Here is a 22,365-nt window from a genome sequence, read left to right as displayed (position 1 = left end):
CGTACCCGTTTAGTATACAATGCTTGCAGTGTCTTCGAATTTAAAGGAGTTCACAAATTTGGAATTCACTACAAGACTGACTTTCTTAAAAATTTTTATTTAGAATTAGTTCAATGAGAGATTCCGCTTTTTAAGGATTTCGAAAGCTTTATCAATACATTTAAGTGTTCTTCATTAAGTAGTCCTAGTTTGAGGGACTTCGAGGTATCAAATTTGAAGAAATAAGTTTATTCTACCGGTACAGTATCAATTTACTCAGTTAATTACTAATAACTATATTACTAATGCTAAATGTTTTTCATTTTTAATATTCAGAATCTGTAAGTTTACTCGGAAATATTAAGTTTTTGTAGAATTGCATCTTATTTTCGTTAACATATTTTGATAATAATATAGTATTTATTTATACATCTACATATGTTGATATATTTTATCTTTACTGATAAAGTTGCCAACATTAAATATGTAGTTAAAATAATATTAAAGTAGTCTGGTTATTGAAGTAAATTGAATAAAAGGTATTGTTATATACTCTAGTACCTGCAATATAAGTCCTGTTTAATATGAAAGCTTTCAGAATCAGGATCAACACCTTATTAAGAAAGTACAATATAAGTTCCCATCTAAATTCTAGCAATCTAAAATGTGTTATCAAAATGCGAAGCAGATTATATGACCTTTTTTAACTCTATTTATAAGCAATTTTTTAACAAATTATTTTTTTTTTGGTTTCAATACTATTTCTACTATCGGGCTATGGTTCTCTGTTCCTATCGATAAGTTAAGAGATTTTATTTCAACCATTTAGAGTTGTCGGCTCTATAATTTTTACTATTACAAAGTTTTAACTTAAGCTTCTCGTATATATTTTGCTAATTTTTGCTTTAACTTTGATGTACAAAATACATTACAAGTATTTTTAATATTTTTATTAACAATTCAATGTGTTTATAAATAATATGTTTAAAAATAATAAATATATTGCATATATTTATACTCACCTCAAAGCTAACGATACCGCTGTGATGCTGGTCAAGTGTATTAAATACGTAGTGTGCATATAAGGTTGGATTTGCTGTATTTAAAATTTTGTCAAAATTTCCGGTTAAGCATATATATTGCCAATATTTTAAGGAAGAAAGAAAAAGAAAATATTTTTATTAATTTACTATTCATTTTATAATAATAAAAAAAAAAATTGCGCTTTTCTAAATAGTTACTGCTTTTGTTAGTAACGTTCTAATAGTAAATATATATGTTTATATAATTATTAACTTTTATATTAAGTAAACATACATGTAAAGGTAAAGGTATTTGTAAATACTTGTATAACAATTTTATTTTCATAACAAAAACATATATAATTTAAACTTACACTTGAAATGTGATTTATTTGCTGTATGAGTGTTTCTTTGTTAATTTTTTTTATGAATAAAATTAGTTATGAATTTACAAAACGAAACAAAAATTATTTAACAATTATAAAATGACAATGCTGAATGAGATTATTAAAAATATATAGCATTTAAATTTAAATAAATAAATTTAAACCGAAATTAAATCGCAAACTTAGTATTTATAAAAAATTTAAAAACAAACTGAGAGCGAAGAACCTAGTAGTCAAGCTCCTTATTATTGGTTAATTCTAAAATTAATTTAATTTAATATTTTTCCATAAAACTATTTATAATTTTAATTATATTACTTTATTTTATACTTGTGTAACCACGCATTCAGGATATGCGCCTAAAATCCGGCAACATTTTTTTCATTCACCTTGTGACTTATAAAACCAAAACTCAAATTAATTATTAAAATTGCATTGTATACCTTGCGACTATCCTTTCAGTAACATTTAAACTCTCCACAGATTTAGCCTTACGTTTTCAATTAAGTTTATTTTTTTTATATAAAAACACATTCCAGTGTAATTGAAAGTAAATACATTTTGAAAATTCAATCAATTTTGAAAAACTTTTAAGAAAATATTGGCTATTTTAGCTTGAAACTAAATATTTGGTATAAAATTTTTTTATTCTCTCTAAAATTAAAAATTTTTAAAAATTAATTAGATATTGCTGTTAAAGTTTATAATATTTAAAAAATAAAAATGATTTAAATTATAACTTATATGGCGAAAATCAAAGATTTTAAAAATTTTAGGTCAGAATCATCAGACGAAAGGATTTACAAGAAGTAAAGCAAGTTAAATAAAATTACTTAAAATAACAAAACTAGTAAAATACAGCAACTTTGATACTTAGCAGAGGATTCTACAGTATTATCTCATTTTAAGATCAAATTCTTAGTGCAATAATACAGCACACTACAACACTAAAATACAGGATTTTAAATACTTAACAGCGAATTCTGCAATTTTATTTCATTTTAAGTGCAAATTTTTAGTGCAGTAACACAGCACTCCTTCATTTTATTCTAATAGTTTTATATAACTGCTTTACCTTTCACTAATATTATTTTTTTCTATTTGGGAATAATTAATTGACTCTTTGAGTATGTATTTATCTATGCATTTAAGCTAAATTGAGCACTGATTGCATGCATGAATAGAATAAAGAGGTTTACTTTTGAGTACGTAAGCTTACTTCACATATTACATGATTTTAATAAGGAGAATGACTCATACGCAGTGTAACATTATTAATGCATTTTCTTAATTACTCAAGTTAATTATGTTAAAATTTGTTATAATTTTTTTAATTATTCTGAGCATCTCGTTCAATTTAATTATTATTTTAAGTTTACTTTAAGGCGCTATAAATTTCCTTATTCACTTTTTAATTTTTGTAATTAATTTAAATGGTTTAAAGGACATATATTTTCACCATTTTTTTATTGTAATTTCATTGTATTTGCACAAATGCAGCAGAAACGTGTAAAATAACAAGTGAAAATGATGTACTCGTAAGTGCAGCCCAGTATGCACTTAAGCTGACACCTAAAAGAGAATCCTACATTTGCATTTAGTGACCTTCCATATTGTTGCAGCCACAATAACGGAAGGAACTGAGTGAGAAGCTGTAAAGGCTTTACAGCACGTAAAATATAAAATTTAAATTTAGCTTTTGTGTGCGAATTGTTGTCTGCTGGTGCCTTTGTAGCCGTGAGGCCTTCTTGTATTGCAAGCACCATGGATGACAAAAGAAATGCAAAAATGCTTTGTATTTGTGCTTGTAATTCACTGCATCACATGTGAAAATCAGTTTGTATCTCATAAGGAAAACACTACTGGCACTTTATCAAATGAAAATGAGAAAAAGTTTAACACAACAGAAAGAACAGACCAACACTGGAATAAATTACGACCAACCAATGAAAATAGTTAGTAAACTTTAAGAATATTGAAAGTGATAGTATAATTTATTGCTTTCTCCTTGTGTTGTTATAAATACTTTGATTCAATTTAGATGCTAATATCGATTAAATAGAATGTTGACCATATATTTATATATATATATACTTAAAAAAACTCTTTGACAACGCCAATAAAGTGCATGGAGACTGAATTGTTTTCTTGAAGACCCGAAAATGCAGATGACATCATACTCTTATCTTACAGACAAAATAAGACAAAATGCTCTAAAAAAGAGCAACTCTTAAACGATATCAATTCATATCAAAAGATATTTTCTTAAACGATGTCTAATGTTGAGCCTTTTCCGAGTAAGAGCATCTGGGTACTTTTGCTTTTTGACAGCTGGAAGGTTTCTGCAGAGTCCTACCCATCTCACTGACTATTTTGTGTATTCCTCATAGAAAGATATACTTGCAAATAGGTGAAGAAAATAATTATTATTAATTTATTACACAAACTCATACAGAAAATAATGTCTCGGGAATTATTTTTTTTAAATTTGAAATATGTTTTTCAATTTTATAGGATTATACAAAAATCGAAGCACATTTTACAATTGCTAATTCCGTTTATGAATCAGTGTTTTTTTGTAGAAACCATGGAAGATGGAATATTACAGATATATGCCTATTTTGAAAGCAATATTTCCAAATATGGGAAGCGGAATTTGAAAAAAAAGAGGGAACTATATAACCGCTCGTACAACATAATCTAATCTGTATAATATCTTGCGATCCAATAATCAAAGTTGTTAAAAAAAAAAATAAAGCTTTTAATATATGAGCTAAATTACTACATCTAAATGGATGTAAGACTATGTTGGTCACAACTGAAATGAAATCAAAACTGCAGTTGTTTATCCATCTTCGAGAAATTAATTTTTTTTTAGATTTATTTATTATAAATAATAGATAGTTTTTCCTTGGCTGTACTATGATGATGAATTGCACTACATTTAAATTTGGAATAAATAAGAAACTTCTTGGTTTCAATTCGAGATGTGCATGCAACTACCAACAAATTTTCAAGTTTTAATTTCATTTCCAAAGTTCAGGCGTTGGTTAAGAGCGCCTTTGTTTGTGTTTTCCTTTGATGCAATTGCAGGAACGACAAGGTCAATTAAGTATTGAAGCTAAGAGCTGACTTGGGTCCTTAATGCGCCATAACACTGCGGTTTGTGGCAAAATTTGTGCTGCAGAGCTTCCGAAACTTTTTGCTTTCATTATTTCTATTTTTAACTTCTTCTGAGAATTGAATTCAAATGCAGTTCCATGAATTTGTGAAATTTATGTAAAATTAATTAAGAATTTGTCGACCTTTTGACTGCCTTAACTTGTATTTCTTTTTATACCAATTATATAGTAAAAGCATACTCTTTCAGCTATTATATTAAAATAACAAATTTATTTAGAAAATAGGGGAAATCCTACCATCAAAGGCATCCAATATAATAGCGAACTTCAAAAAATAGAAAAAAATAGATAAAGAATCAAAAAAAAACCAGTTCTAATTATTTTCTTTTAATTAAATAAAAAAAAGACTTAACTACTCATTATAATTAGTTTCCATATATGTAGCCAATATATATGTATGTAAAACCCATTAAAATTATATTAGAATAAGTTTTATCAATGCATGAATGTTAGAGTTCCTTTTAAATATTTATACGGTATATACAATTTGTTCTAATACTTGTTGTATTGGTGGTTATAATTATGAGTCATTTTTATTCGTTTTGATTTTATTTACTTTAGAAATATAAATAATAAATTTAAAATAATTTCTGACAATATTTCGCAATCTTTGATGTTTGAGTGAGGTTTCACAAAAAAACAAGATGTTACTAATGTTTGAAAAAATCTATGATATATAAAGATATGTAGGTATTACGTGTATACAAAATGCACGAGTTTTACCGCACATCATCATTACTTATGAGAAAAACTACCCAACGAGTGTAATTAATTAACAAATTAAATTAATTAATTCAGATCATATCAAAACATAAATAAATATAGTCAATAAAACACCAGAAAAAATGTGTTGGTTTGGTAGGCTGTAAGTGGTTCCTTTTATTAGTATTAAATAGGAGTGAGTATATAAGATTCAAGTTGAAGGGGATCACATATTATTTAAATAACATATTATTCATACTCTTGGGCCCATAAGTCAACACGATACAATAGTGAATTGAAGAGCGCTGTAATACTTGTAATCCAAAAACTGTTTTTTTAGAGATGTTTCGAACAGTACTGTATCACAGCAACAAAAACATTTATTCATTTTAAATTAATAGAGTTTTTAGCTGACCATGCAGCTGTTTCTAGTATAGCCAAATTAATTAAGTTCTAATTTATTAAGTCTAATGCATCATTAGAGGTATTTGTATTATTTATTATATTCTTTTTTGTATTTGTAAATAATTTTTTGAGATAGTAAGTACCTTGAGTTGAAATCGCATCTTATCTAATTTGAAGCTCAGAGTCAATATTCATTACGCTACTGACCCAAAGCCGTACTTGACTTCAGCAAAAAGGCGGGAATTCTTTTTTCTGAAGTTTTGTTAATTTGCTGTGAAAGTTCATTAATAAATGTACTTGTTATGTTATATTAGAATATTATCATAATCTAGCTGTAGGATTAATAAATTATAGTTATTTTTTTAATAGGATAATGGGTGTTTGCAGTACTCAAAATAGCTATATAGCTCAAACCATACAGCCAAAAATTTATTTAATTAAAAATAAATAAAAATTTCTTTTGGTGCAATTTGACAGCGTTCGAAACTTCTTTATTAAGTAAAATAGTTTCTATTAGGTAAAATAGTTACTGCCGTCATAATAAAATAAAATTGTTTTTCTTAAAATTGATGTTGGACAAAAGCACCTTTTCCAAATAATTAAATAATTCGCCTTAAAAGTTTATAAAAATAAGAAGAAACGCATTTGATTTCAAGTTAGGATTTCAATTGTGGTTCAAGACTGTCTACCTTTACAGATCACATTAAAGAAGAGTGTGGACAGGGGCGTGTGTTTAGTATACGTAGAAAGGTGTTTATCTTTTGGCTTGCATAATGAAATACACAGTCGGTTGCAGTTTTAAATTGTCCCAAAGTTCCATATATCTTCCTTACCAACTTTCAAGATCACATTAAAACATCTTAAAAAATACATTTATAAAATATCTTATATATTTTATATTTTATGTATTATATATTCATTTTATATATTATACATATCATAACATTAAATATTTGGCAATACTCGAAACAGCTGTATGGTCAGCAAAAAATTCAATTAATTAAAATAATATAAAAAATAAATTTTTTGTTGTGGTATTTCACTACTGTTCGAAAAAATCTCTTTATAAAATATTTAAAAAATTTTTTATGTATCAAATAATATATTTTAAAAAACTTTTAATGACATATAGTCTATGCAATATATAGTGAAGAGTCCTTCATGATTCTTTATATATTCGTTTAAAATAATTCTAAAATTGGGTTCAATATTGGTTGAAATATTTTTTTAATAAATAATCAAGCTTGTATGAAAAATAAAATATAAATTTCAATTAACTTTAAATATAAGTAAATTAAAAATTTATTTAAAAAACTAATATATTATTAAAGACAACATAAAAGTGTCAATAATATTATGTAAAGGTACTTTAGGTACTATTGTGCTCGACAACAATTGAATAGAATATATTTCATATTCACAAGAAAATATATAAATCATTATATAAGATGTAATTTTTTTGTAAAAAGCCGCTTATCAACATAAAATATTATTTCAATATTTATGCTTCATCTGATATGAAGGCAAACAAATTTATTATTTGAATTTTCGTGAAGTGTGTTTTGGCAGTGCGCTAAAAAAGTCTACGTACCTCACATTATGGCAATGTATTCGCATACTGAGATTTGTGTGGCGATATTCCAAAAGCAAAATAATAGATAAAAAGAAATCAGCTTACAAATGTTATTACATCACATCCACATTCACAACTTCAAATATAAATAACTAAATTTATTAAAATAACTTACGACACAACATGTGTAGATGGCATGACATTTCAGTTTTATTCATATCAATTTCTCTTTTTATGAAGGTCTCAGCTATCCGTATGGCGGATAGCCGTATGTAACGAAAATAGTCTACTCTGACCCAAATAGAGCTATAACATTTTTTATTTGTAGCATATTCTACTTCGCCATAAATAGCAATAGCAAATAACTATAGAGAAAACTTTTCTCATATATAATCACTTATTTTAAGTACAATTTATTGCATTGCAAAAATGCGATTATTTAGTCACACGCCAGTCATAAGCCGAACGTAACGAGATACAAATTGGCTATCCATATTGATATATTGTTGATATATAATTTGTGTGGGCAAATTAAAATAAAGCCTGAATAAATATTGAAGTATTTAATGTGTTTGGTAATGATAAAAATACATTTATTAATTTATTTACTTTTTGTTATAAATACTTAAGATAAGTATATTATGTAAAGCTCGTTCTGGACTTGCATATTCAATAAATCAGATATTATTTTAGATAATAGCCATTTAAATATATTGTTAAATATTTCTTCTATTTTCTGCATAAATATTATATGAAATAATAATAAAAAGAAATAAAACAAATAAAATATATTAAAATATATAATAATAAAAAATTTTTATATATTTAATGTATATAATAATATTAATATATACTATTAATATATATTAATATATAAATATAATATAATATAAATAATATTAATATATAAATAAAATATATTTAATCTATTAAAATAAAAATAGTATTAAAAACCATTTTGTCCTATACGAAAAAATTTATTTCGATCAAAAATTGCCGGATATCATCCATACTGATGAGAAAAACTTTCCAACGAATGTTATTTATTAATAAATAAAATAATTGAGCATAGATTATATCTAAACAAAGATAAAAATAGTCAATGGAATGACCAAAAAAGTGGTAAGTGGTTTCTTCCACTAGTATGAGGCCAGTACTACTTTATGGGAGTGTCGCGTGTAGCAAAATTGCCGACTCTACTATACAAAAGCTACAAGTTGCTCAAAGTCAGGCTCTCCGAAGACTCTTCAAATTGCCATGGTACATCCGCACGAATGACACGCTAAGAGACCGTAGACACTTTTAAAAAATACATAAGGGACAGAGCCCTGAAGCTATATGCGAAAACCGACAGTCTGTCTTACTTAGCACTATCTAATCTCAGAACAATCGTTAACCGCACTGGGCGGTACTCAGATCTTAGATCAGTCATTGAATAATCACGAAGATTTTGAGGAATACTCAAATTAGTTAGTGAGATGGATGGGACTCTGCAGAAACTTCCCAGCTACCAAAGAGTAAAAGTGCCCAGATGCGCTAACTTAAAAAAGGCACAACTAGTATTAAATATGACTAAATAAAATTCAAATTGAAGGGTAAGAATTATATCTTATTCATAGTTATAAGGGTAGTCAACAAGTTGGATAAGATTGGGAAGGGGAGAGCGATACAAAATTGCTAATTTAAATATTGTTTATCTTAAAACTGACGAGGTTTTTCAAATGAAATAATTAAATAACTCTCTCTAATTGTCTATATTAAATAAAAATCATTCGATTTAATTGTAATAATAATAAATAACAGTTTTTTATAATAAAAAATACGTATTAAAAATTATTTAATAGTCCTATAATAAGACATCTTTTTCGATAAAAATTTCTGCAAGACTATAATTTAATAATATATAATTTATATATGTAAATATAATATGTATAATATGTATAATATGTGTATAATATGTATAATATGTATAATATGTATAATATTATATAAAATGTAATATAATATATACAATATATTTATTTATATTTTGAACTCCAAATTATATTTTAATTTTTATTAAAATTAATTTTCGAGTAGATACATAGTTCGGATACTGACAAATATCCATAATTAGTGGACTTTCAAAACATCAGCATATTAAACCGATTAATATTATTTACGGATTATGTTAGAAATTGTGATCTGTCAAATTTGAACTGTGGACTTGCGTTTGACACACAAAGTTGACATATATTTTTAGTTAGCATTATACGAAATCAGAGTTTAGTGTATTCCAAAATAGGTGTATAGCTGTATACGTAATTAGCGCTATCCAAATAAATAAATATAAATTATTAATAACCTAGCAATTCATTTAATTGAAAATAAAAATATATTTTATATATTTTACAATAAAGCATATATTTCACATTTGGAGGGCCCGAGTTCGATTCCTGGTACTTGCAGTTTCAAAAAATAATTATTTACGAATAATTAAATACAAGAATTGTTTCCAAGACCACTGATAATGGGTATTTGGCAATACTCGAAACAGCTGTATGGTCAGCCAAAAATTCAATTAAAATAATATAAAAAAAAAATTTTTTTTTTGTTGTTGTAGTTCACTACAGTTCGAAAAACCTCTTTATTTCACAATATATAAAAATATTTTACTAAACATGTGTTTCGCTTGAGAAAAGCCTGAAAACTATGATGTTTATGACTACATATATTATTGAACCAAAATGATTCTATCATGACTCTATATGACTTGGTCATGACTCTATATTATTGAACCTTAATATATTTTTCATAAAATATGTTGATCAGGATTATATTATTGAACCATAAATATGTTTTTCATAAAATATGTTGGTCAGGATTATATTATTAAATCATAGTCATAAACAAATTTTGTTGTTTGCACAAAGCGAAATATTTCAGAAAGGAAAATTAAAAATTGTTAACAAATTTTTGTTATGGAAAAAATGTATCTTTTCATAATAATAAATTAATATGAAAAGTTCAAAGCATTGAAATACATAAATATCAACGAAACATATAATCGTAACTCATAATGAAATACTATTCACAGTAGTGATGGTCTGTTATTAATTTTATATATAAATTTGTGTGAACCTTCACTGTTGACGACAAAATCTAAGTGTACACAGTTGGAAAAAGAACTGTCGTCGCATATTGAGACGAAATCAAAAACTAAGTGGCAGATTCGATCCCATGCACATACCATACTTGCCTCCTTCACAATATGGGTTCTCTCATGGTTCTACATAGTATGTATTGCCCTTTATATGTTTACGTACTCAAATAGATTCAATCAAGCACACCAACTGGCCTGTGCACATTTACAAACCCACCCATAAATAAATACGATTTGATAGTTAACAAATGGAAATGAATAGATGTGGAAACACAAATCTATTTTTTATTTGTTTCGATACTGTGTTCTGTGATTTCTCCTGTGGTTTTGTTTATATTCCATCATTCAGTGCTATTATTGCTACCTACATTTTAGCTTGCTGTCTCGTCCATTTTGGGTGGGTGGGTGTACCCACCCATATGGTATATGTGGCTACAAAAGTCTGTCACTGGGTATGACTGTCTGTCTGCAATCAATAATTTGTATACGAATGGAGGTCTTTTATTTTCATTAGTATTTCCTAGCTTGTCATTTTCTTCCACTCTGTATTCATTTATTTGTCTATATTTTTAGATATATTCTTGACAGATACGAGTTCTGTGAAGAGAGTTCTTTTAAATTTACTCAAAATATTTATTTATGTTTTTAAAGCTCCTTTCACTTTAGCAGCCGGTAGCAATTTCGTTTGGAGTTTCCTTTTATTAATATTTTGTGAAAATTTATGCTTTAAGCTAGAATTTGTAATATTTGAATTGATATATTGTGCTATGGCAAATCTATCTTTTGTCCCTTTGATAGTGTGTATTTTGTATGACTTAAAAGGTTTTGGTTATTTATTTCGGTTGCCAGCACATTGCTTTGCAATACCTAAATTGCTATCTTTGATTGTGAAAACTTTTGATTTATACATAAATAGATAAAGTAGAGATATTTAAGGAATAATCAAATATCGAAACTGAATTACCATGTGGAAATAAGTGAAATGCTTGGTATTGAAAATACTCGTAAATATGAAGGTAATATGTTGATGGTGCTGATAATGGAAACTGTAATGCAAGCAAAGAGAAGTTAGTGGTTTTGTAAATAAATTTCTGACTTTTAGGAATTAGAAAAATAAAAGCAAAGACATTGAACTAATATACATTTTTCGAAATATTAGTAACTACATTGATTTATTTGTTTGAAAATAATGGCTACAAGTGAAGTTGTTCGCTTTGGTTTGGTCGATCCATAGGCATAAACACCTACTGAATTTTGAATCTGCATTGTGGTTTTATGCATATTATAATATTACATATATTATAACATATAATAACATATTTTTAGATAACTGATTTGAATCACAGCATATGTAAAAAGATTAAGATTGATCGAAGGTATCATTTTATTAGTCAGCTATATCAAAAACTGAACCGATTCATAACATTTACAGTTTAAAGGTAACAGTTTAAAAAATAAAAGTATTTTTCTATGTAAAACATTTTTCTACATTTTATAAATAGAACTATATTGATATCTAAATCGACTGACTTTTTATTATTAAACCTATCACATTCTATAAATTATGCTTAAGATCTAAATTTGAAGTGCATACATTAGAGAATAAAAAAGATTTTCTAAGAAAAACATGTCCCCAAGTCCGCAGTTATCACCTTACAGCTAGGTACATTCTAATCTGAACTGATATGAATAAAATTTTAGGATGGTCTTTTATAAATAAAAGTACTGTTTTCCAAAACAATAAACGAATGTCTTTATTAAAAACAGAGGAAACTCATAACCGAATATATACTTTATGTGGCAATTACTGGGTATAGTCGTCCAATCTCGAGCAATCTAACGAATGATTGAGGTGCTTTTCTAAAAATTCTGTCTGCAACATTTTATAGCTTAAAAACTAAGAAACTAGTTTGATTCGAAACAAAGAGATGGATATATCGATATGAATTCAACTTGTCGACCTGATTAAGAATATATACCTAATATTCTTTATAGTATTTAGAATAGAATATATTTATGATTAAGAATTATTAGGTCCTTTAATATTTTCTTTAATGCATTACAAAAATCTTAAGAAACCTAATATACTACGAATGACTATTTTTCCTTAGACATCCTTCCACAAATTTACTTTATTTTCTCAAACGGTTTTTATTGTTGAAATATTCACAAACAATTTGATTCTTTACTTTCACGACTCAGTATAAGCAGTATAAGACTAGAAAGCACATCTTCTTGCACAACTTGTTTTTAATAAAATACTCTTTATCAGATATTCTAGTCTTCGACAGTGAAGGTATTGCTTCAAAAGCAATAATTTGTAAGTGGACTTGTGTACTTAAAAGTGATTGCAGAAACCTTGAAGACGATGTACGGGGTAATTAACAAAAGTTACCTTAAATGGCAAAAAAAAAAAAGAAATATGACCAAAACAATTTTAATTTAATAACACTTTTCTTAGCTATTTTTCTTTAATTATAATTTTTAAGCTTCACTTAAAATTTGAGAAACCTATCATGGTGATTTCTTTAATCATTTAATTATCAATAATTTTCTGGGTTCATCTTGAAATTTGGACTTTACTACGCCTATACTTATATCCTCAATCAAATAATTTAGGTGATTTCGAGAGAGTGCACCACAGAAAAATCTGCAATTTGGAATCTTCAAAGTCCGTTTGAAGCAGTCATAACCGATAATTTATTCTTTTTCATGTGCTCATGATTTATGTGGTATTTGAACTCCTTACTTTACATTTTCAAATGTGAAATTACTCGAAAATTCGTATTAACTTTTTCTTTGAAGTGCTTGAAGTTCTAGGTAGTATCGCAATACTATTGTTTAAATTTGTCAACTAAGCGAACTTCTCTTAGTCCTTTCGTATATGAAAAAAAATTGTACCCAGTCCAGAAATCAAAGACAGAACATATTAAATTTAATGGCATTTTCGATTGGTAAATCTGGATTCAATCTACTATTCATCTGCCAAACTTTGTTCCCCAATCAAACGTTTTTAGAGTGAACTAACATTTTAGTAGTGGAGATTCACTAGAGATATATATTTTTAATAAATACGTAATCGTATCAAATCACAGCTTATCTGTCAAATCATATAAAACAGCTGTTAATTTTAGGGTATCTTGTTACTCTGTCTAAATATCTAGAGTGTTTTAAATAAATATTGAGTGTTATTTATTCCACTCGAGATTTATCAATCGAAAATATAAATTACACTAAAATTGAATATCGATTGAAAAAGTTACCCAAGATTCTCCAACCAAAAACGTCAAAAGTAATATTTATTGAAAATATATTATTTAGAATTTAACACCGATAACTTTACTTAAAATAATAATTGATTAATTAAAAAAGTAATTATAATATAACAAAAATTAAATTATAATGGAAATGATGGTGATTATTTTGAATTTTTTTGTTTAATTTACTATATAATATAGTTCTGCCAATTTTTGAATCTAATGATAGTTTAATTCTTTTTTTTTTCTTTCCCATGAATGGATTTGTTCCAATTGTGTAGGTTTTTTTTTGTGTAGTATGGATGGACTTAGAAAATATTTAAAGAAATTAGTTTTTCTTTATTTCTAGTTTGAAATAATCACATATTACTTATATAAATAATCACATCTAAATTCTTTAAGTATTTCTGCTACTATGGTATACATTTTATTTGATCAGATCTTTAGGCTTATGATGATTAAGTAAAACGCTCTGTTGAATGCTTAAAGTTGAACTCGTTCCAAAACAAGAAGCAAGCATGTTGCAAGTGGAATATTTGATGTTGTATGATGGCAGCAGTGATGGAGTAATGGAGCAATGGAGTAATGGTTTTTATGAAACACCAAAATAAATTACTGCTATGATTAATTGAACTATTTATTATTATGCTATGGAATGCAAAAAAATTACATACACATATAAATTTAAATTCATACTTAATGCTCTCAAATACGCAAATTTGTGATTTACTTTAAAAATTAATTTTTGAATATAATTTTTTGTTTTTACTTATCCAAGGATTACCAAGAACATTTACACAAACGAATCACAAATATGTAAAAGATATAAAAATAAAATTGCAGGCGTTAGTAAATTTCTAGTACAAGTCAAAATGTTAACAAAGCAAATTATACTGTACCGCACGAACCTCCCTGTGGAAAAAATTGCGAATAAATTACTTTGAAGGTGTCCTCTTTGACGACACCCGTTGGACATTCAGCCTTAAAACCGCGATAAATTCGTTTGATTTCATCCTCTGTGAAGCGTGTAGCACGACTGAGGGCACTTAAGGAATCAGGACGATAACGTGCTGGCGTCTCAAATTCTTCTAATTCGGAATCTGTAAAGATAAATAAAAACAAAAAATTGAAAAAATTGTTAAAATAAGTAAGCCGTAGTGGAAATTGTAAATTCGAAATCAATTTGCAGAACATAAAAATGTAGTGACTTGTAAAAAGTTTACAACAAGTTCCAAAAAAAAAAAACAACAAAAAAAGAAAAAAGGATCTGAAGAAAAATTCAACAAAAATTTTATAAAATCTTTGACTTGTTTACTTAGCATCGAAAACTTGTAAAATATGAGCCAAAACCAAAATCAGCTCAAGTAAATATTTAAAGTTGAAAGTTACTTCTCCCTTTTATTTAGCAAAAATAATAGATGCGCCCTTAGGCTCTAGGCTAAACGGCTGCCATATGTGATTCTCTCGGCAGTCGAATTGCGTCTATTTTGATGTTAGATTTATTTGTTTAATTTTTTATACTTTAACATTGAATGCATCCATAGACTTACTCGCTTACTACTATATTTGCTACATATATATATATATATGAAGCTATTATTTTTCACTGACTCTTATTCATGACTTTAACACAAATAGACTTTTACATTTATTCGCCAATTTAGGAAGCAGTTTTTTTTTATTTTTCTAAAATATTTTTTCTTCTCTCGTTTTAAGTATCTCAGGTTTTGTGGGTTACTGGAGTGGCATAAGCCTGCAGACTTGCCACGACTTTTGCGAATTATCCTTGCTGTGTGAGGCTGTTTGCTATTGCGATTTTTATCTTTTCAGACATTTTCAAGTGTTGAATTGAGTAGCAAGCAAGTTTCTTAAGTATTTTTAAAATATTTTACTTCTCTATTTGGTATTTTTTACTTATCTTCTAGTAGTTCAGATGAACAGCAATGCTTTCATCTTATATTACTTTTGCCTTTACAATTTTATTTTGATTTAAGCAAAGGAACAGATGTCAGTGAGAATGTAGAGTGTGATTTTGATTTCTTCCGTAAAGTGTTAATTCCTTTTTAATCATTAAAATGAAAATAAAATTTAACAAAAATATAAGTAAATTTAAATTTAATTTAATTTTTTAATTAAATATTAACTAAATGCAGCAACTTATGATACGGATATTGCAATAAGCTGTTTCCTTGTAATGAAAGTACACTATTTTCATGGAAATACAGGGCAATTATATTTCACACAGCTTTAAATGTGGTCTTGGTTTTTTTCGGAAAGTGTTGTCCTTTTTCTTTTTTTTTTAATCCTCTTATTACAATGTTACTTGGACAGATTTTGACTCATTTGGTTTGATACGCCAATTTTTCATCCAGAGAACAACATTGTTAAGGTAGGTTTGTAGTTTGGTGGAAGCACGAATTGGGTCACATTCAACTGATAAAATAGCTGTATCGTCTGCAAAATGTATTGATAACACTCTCATCGGTAAGGGGAAGATCCGCAGTATATAGAAGATAAAGCATTGGTCCCATTATGCTACCTTGAGGTACTCCTGCTCCTATATCATGAAGTCTTGTAGTTTCGTTTCCATGCTTAATGAACAAGTGTCTTGCCGAGAGGTATGATTTAATAACTATAAAAAAATTTAGGGGTAGATTGAGTTTTAGTTTGAAAAGAAGGCCCTCATACCATACTCGATCAGAAGCTTGTGAAATATCTATAAATGCCAGAGTGCAATTTTTTTTATCATCTATCGCACTATGGATATGTCTATGAATTTGTTCTATTGTGCTATGTTTTTGGTGAAAGCCGAATTGATGGTCAGGGATGAGTCGATTTTGTTGAATAATCGGTGTAAGGTGCTTTAGAAACAGGATTTCCATAAGTTTTTACAGGATCGGAAGTAGACTTATTGGGCGATTTGATTTCACATCTTCTAAGCTTTTGCCTGTATTCGGTATCATGGAAATTTGCGCTATCTTCCACTGTGTTGGAATAAACCCCCTTATTATCATATCGTTAAGTAGATGAGTGAGAAATACAAGCACTTCTTAATAATTGATATTTACAATTATTTATATTGATTTGGATTAGTCAATCCGTAATTTTTTCAATCGAGAAGATCTTTTAATACACTTTTAGTACAATTTTTAGTTTTATTGATGAATGTGGAGAAAATAGGGCAATACTCGAAATTAATACCTGAAATTAACAGCTGTTTATTTGACTTGACAAACATTGTATGAATTCATTCGTTAGAGGTACGTATTAATGAAAAATATATGTCTGCTAACACTACTACAAAAGTGTAAGATTACTCTAAAAATGTTTGTTTTGTAACAAAACTTGCCAGATCGGAAGTAAATCTAGATTAAATCCTGATTTATTAATTGAAAACTCCATTAGTTTTTTTAAATATCTATCCAAAATATAAATCCCCTGTGAAATCGTTGGATGTTAATTTGCTAAATGGATACCATGAGGACCATAAAGTTTGTAAACCTCGTGGCTTATTCAGATGCGATAGCCGTCGCCAACTTGTAGTGCTGCTTTATCATTCTGTGACAGCGTCCATACCTCTGTGCTATACAGAAGCACAGTTAAGATTACCGACATATAGAAAGTTGTAAGAAAACGGTTTAGAGGTCGACTATTTTTAGTAAATAAGTTGACGTAGTACTAAACGTTCTACGAGATTACAGAAGACGCGCAAATAGCAGAAGCGCAGAGAGAGAAGTGCTACATTAGGTTGTAACCCGATAACGGGTTGTTATGACCAATCAAGTGAGTGAGTAAGATGTAAAGTTAGGACGAGCGATCTATAGAATATTGGAGAAAGTAGTGGAGAAAGTAGGTAGATCGTGTCTTCAATGAAGGAACTAAACTGGAGAAACACTAACCATGTTTAACAAATAAGAGTAGAGAAGGAGTGCACGCAGCAGAGGCACTTGAATAGAAGTATTGTGTCGGATCGGAGCGGAACCAGATTACGTATTGTTATGGTCAGTTTAGTATATTAGTACTAAATATAGACTAAATGCTGGAGTAAAGACTATGTAATTTATGGTCACGTTAAATGTGAAGCTATTGTTTTTTTGTAAATTGAGTTCGGTTACATTCTGCTCCGTACCAAAATAGTAGTTAAGGTGTGAAATTGACAATTGCGATATGACTTTCTAACTAATATGAGTTTTGGTCACGATCAAAAAGAGAATAAAAATGTCGTAACCATTCATCATATGACTAGCTGCATAACATGGCATTTAGTTCCTCATAACATTTCGTCTTAGACATTTCAAAGGGGAACGGACAGCTCTATAATAGCCCGCATAATCAGAGAGAGTGCTGCCAATAAAAAAGCTGCAGTGATACAACTGCAACGATGACAAATGAAATTACACAGGCTGATAAATGTAATTAATTGACAAAATGACGACACAAAAACAGATTTTTGAGCTTCATGCTCTAGACGGCCTCTTGATGAAATATGTCTCACACTGACTTTGGCTTTCCATTGCTTTATACTTCGCTAAGAAAAAAGTATACAGCTAATATGTTCCTACAAAAGTTTGCATGTGTTGTCAACAATATATGGTGTTCTTAATCGAGGTTTCACCTCCGTTGTTATTGGGATAATGTTTAATATGGTGGGTTACAAGCTTGACGCTTAATCTCATATACCACAAATTGAATTTAATTAAGAACACATTACAATTGGAAGATTGTAAAATTAATTAAGGATTAAAGAAATATATTAACTACATCAAATTTTATTTTGTGCAGTTTTAGTTACTTATCATATCCATAACTTTGAGTACGGAATTATTACTCAAATAATTTCAAGGAAATATCAACATTTTATACTATTTCTATAAGCACTTTGTTATGTATGTGCGTACAAGCACATAAACCCTAAGGCCGCTAATTATCACTTCAGTTGACTAAAATAATACATGTCTGTTTTCTCATTTTCATTCATATCAAGTAGACTACTTGAACTCCTTAAATTGTTTAAAATATTTGGGGCTCTCACCTTCACTTCATTTACCAAAATTTCCCACTAACTAAGCTCATCACTCAAAGTCAGCAGCACACAGAAAGGATGCGCGGAAAAAAGGATATACGTGCATGCGGTGGCGTCAGAGATACGTTTTGGAAATATAACAAAATTAACTTGAAACTCGTAAGGATAATGAGTTAATGACGTAGTGAAGCGTTATAAAAAATGCAAAATAAAAATTGGTGCACGTTGAAAAAGTGGATCAAAGTATAAAGCGGAAATTTTTTAAGTTATTTGATCGAGAAGTAAACCTTTATAGAGTGGAAAATAAAATTCAATGGAAGAAAAATTAAATTAAATAAAAAATGATGTAAAGCACACTCACTGCAAATGATTGGCATTCAAAAGGCGCACAGACTTTGAATACGGAAAACCAGTAAGGAAAGGGCAATACACAGCAGCAAATGCACTTAAATACGTTGATGCCAGGATAATGCGGAAAGTGCCCTGCCATTTTCGTTATCATTTTTCTTAATTTTTAGTATATTTTTTCATTTTTGGTTTTTGTATTTCTTATATACTTAAACGTATTTGAATACTGCTACAAGCGAAATGAAGTAAAATCTGAAAATTAACAGAGTGCAAAAAGAGCCAAAGGAACTAAGTTGGGCAAAACAGTAGAACAGACCAGCATAAAACGAATGCAGTTAATTAAATAAATTGCGCCTGTCAGCAGCCTTGAATGATTTTATAGTTTGAAAAATGAATTATATTTCAGAAAAGGCAAGTAAGCAGAAGCAGAAGCGAAATAAATAAAAGGTTTCAATAATAATTTACAAACTAATTAAAAAACAGAAATGCTTTTAAAACTTTTACAATTTATTTTAATTAAAATATATAACCAAAGCTGAAACTGAACTATTGTAAACTGAATCGATACTACGCAAACAGATGATATCACTACATTTGCTAAAGACAAGAAGCAGTGGGTGTTTTATACTAAACTTTTGGTAGAGAGTTTAAAATTAAAATATAACAAATTTTAATATTTTAATACATATGATGCCTGATCGAGTTAAATCCTTGAAAGGATATGAGAACATATACTCATACTCAATACTTATACTTAGCAAGCTACTTAGCAAACACTTGCACTATTTAAACGTTGATAAAAATGCACTCTAATAGCTGCAGCATACGATACCTTGCAACAAGATTCTCGTAAATTGTTTTCGTACTTACTTAATTTATCTTAAAAGTATTTAAGCGAAATTACTAAATGTCATTGTGTGTCAGGGTTGCCAGGGTTGTAAGCCACATTTTAATTTACTTAAAATATGTTCAACCATTATTTTATGTTCAGTAAAACAAGATAAAATAAAACAAACAAACTTACATGTTAAACTATGTACTAAAGTACACACAAATCATGTTGCTTCCCAAGTATGGTATACAGTTGCAGATAAGGATAAGGATAAGGATAATAAGGTCACTTGTATACACTACTGATTATCGAAAACACTATGGCCACATTCTTCTGTGAAACTATGTTCGTTTACTCAGCTGCAAGGATAATGAATGGCTGTCAGTGTCACTTTATTGCTTAAGTTTTCACTACTCTTTATATTGGTATTATATTTATATGAGAAGAATATTTAAAGAATTATTTTGCGGTACTTTTTATTATTTTTTTTTATTAATTATCATTTACTACTAAAAATATTCAAAATCTGTGAGTATTGTGGTTTCATTTATATTCTGAATGATTAAATTTCAAGGTATTGATGGTGGTCAAGATTTTTTTAGGGTGGGCAGATATAACAATGATAATTCTCAACATATCATATCATAATTATAATTTAATTATGAATTGTTTAAGTTATGCCATCTTTCTGTTGAAACTAAATATCCTCCACACTCATGATAAATTGGCTTTAGTAATCACATAAATAAATTAATTATAAAAATTTATGGTCACTTATATATTTAATGAAATTATTAAACATATATGAAAGAATATTAAAATAATATTACGTGCAGTATATAAATTAATGACGTTTTGATAAACAAATCTAGATTGAATATAGATTTACTTTCGATCTGTCAAATTCAAGAGTTTTAAAATTATCTAACATTTTTGTAGTAGTGTAAGTAGTCATTTATATTTTCCATAAATACATATAACGAATGAAATCACACTTTATCTGTCAAATCACATTAAACAGCTATAAATTTCAGGATAATCCTGCTACTGTGGCAAAATATCTAGAATGTTATATATTAATCTCGTGTGTTATATGTTTTACCACAGATTTATCCAACGAAAATGAAAATTGCTCTAAAAATACATTAAAAGACCATCTCGATTGGAATAATCTCATTTTATTAGGCTTTGTAAGTTATTATTATATAGCTATGTAACTTGTATATATTTCTTTGTTTTTTTTTTTTCACATTATATTAATTTATTAAGTCTTTTCAATGAAAACGATTAGGAATTTATCAAATCTTATAGCTAATATATTTAAATTCATTTTCTGTACCATTGTACTAAAAAATATAACATTATTACCAATTAGTTGCAACATATCAATTATTCTTTAAATATATTTTGACAGAAAAATATATAGCATTATAATATTATTGAGATTAATTATTGTAATATAGGCAAATATTAACTAAAAAATAGTTAGAGCAGGAAAATAACTCTTAGAGTTATGAACTGTATACAACTAAGTCGGTTTGTCTTTATATTTGAGCAAGAAATAAAATCTAATCAAACAATTAGGAACAACAACGATACTATGGAAGCCTGTATATTTTTTTATTTTAATGTCCAGGGTAGTTGAGTACTGTGTGCTTGCATTAGGGTAGTGAAGTGCGTTACTTCGTAGTTAATATGAATTCGACGTAATATTGAAATTTATATACAGTTAAGTATTTTCAACGGATGACTTAATGATTTTATTAAATGCTGTTGATGACTTTTTTTCAATATAGTCATTGACCTATTTAGGTTAAAAATTGTAACGACTAAAGTCGTTGACTATACCAATTCATTTGTTAAATTTATTGCATTGATTTGTTTGATGTTTTAGAGAGCTAAAGCCATTTACTATACAAATTTTACAATCCAACATTTAAATACTTGATTAGGATATAGACCTAATCCCTATAATACACATAAATTTAATATATATTTTCAATGGTAGAAAAATACATAGATTCTAACAATTGTGGATAGAAGCTCATCAATCGTTTTTATAAAGCCTGCTGTCAAAGTCGATGCCTCTTATTGTCGGGATATCTTTTAAAAGTTGCTTTAGAGCAGTGGACAAGCAAAACATTTCGGTTGTAGACCATGGACATTTCAACGAGACGTCTCGTAAAGCGCTCGTGTAAACCAAGAATTGTTAAGAAATCATGTTCCACACTTTATTTCGTCCACATATGGGTTTTCGAATTCACTAGATGCAAATCCGATGGACTATTTCATCTGGGTCATTTCGGTGAGATGGAGAGCAAAATGAGAACTAAAAAATATGCCAGTATAGATGCGATCAAAAAAGCCATTGTTCAAGAAAGGTCCAAAATTAAGAAGGATCACAATCGTGAAGCATACAACTCATTTTTTAACTGTTTGAAGGTCATAGGCAAGACATAAATTAGCCGACCACATCGAAATAGGGTGAATGGATTTTGAAATTTTGATTATTTG

The 22,365-nt window shown here is 28.0% G+C and overlaps 1 protein-coding gene across 1 annotated transcript in view; it reads right to left on the bottom strand.

The window, feature by feature from the left end:
* Nucleotides 1–849: 849 nt before the first annotated feature.
* Nucleotides 850–22,365, bottom strand: part of LOC119666405 — a 40,057-nt gene continuing 18,541 nt past the window's right edge. The window contains exons 2-4 of the mRNA XM_038075684.1: nucleotides 14,557–14,748; nucleotides 1,002–1,075; nucleotides 850–888 (exon numbers count right to left, since the gene is read on the bottom strand). Coding sequence (XP_037931612.1) covers nucleotides 850–888; nucleotides 1,002–1,075; nucleotides 14,557–14,748 — 305 coding nt within the window. The remainder of the gene's footprint in view (nucleotides 889–1,001; nucleotides 1,076–14,556; nucleotides 14,749–22,365) is intronic.

Source organism: Teleopsis dalmanni, chromosome 1, assembly GCF_002237135.1.
Source record: "Teleopsis dalmanni isolate 2A chromosome 1, ASM223713v2, whole genome shotgun sequence".
Classification (NCBI taxonomy): Eukaryota; Metazoa; Arthropoda; class Insecta; order Diptera; family Diopsidae; genus Teleopsis; species Teleopsis dalmanni.
This window is presented reverse-complemented; position numbering and strand designations above follow the sequence as displayed.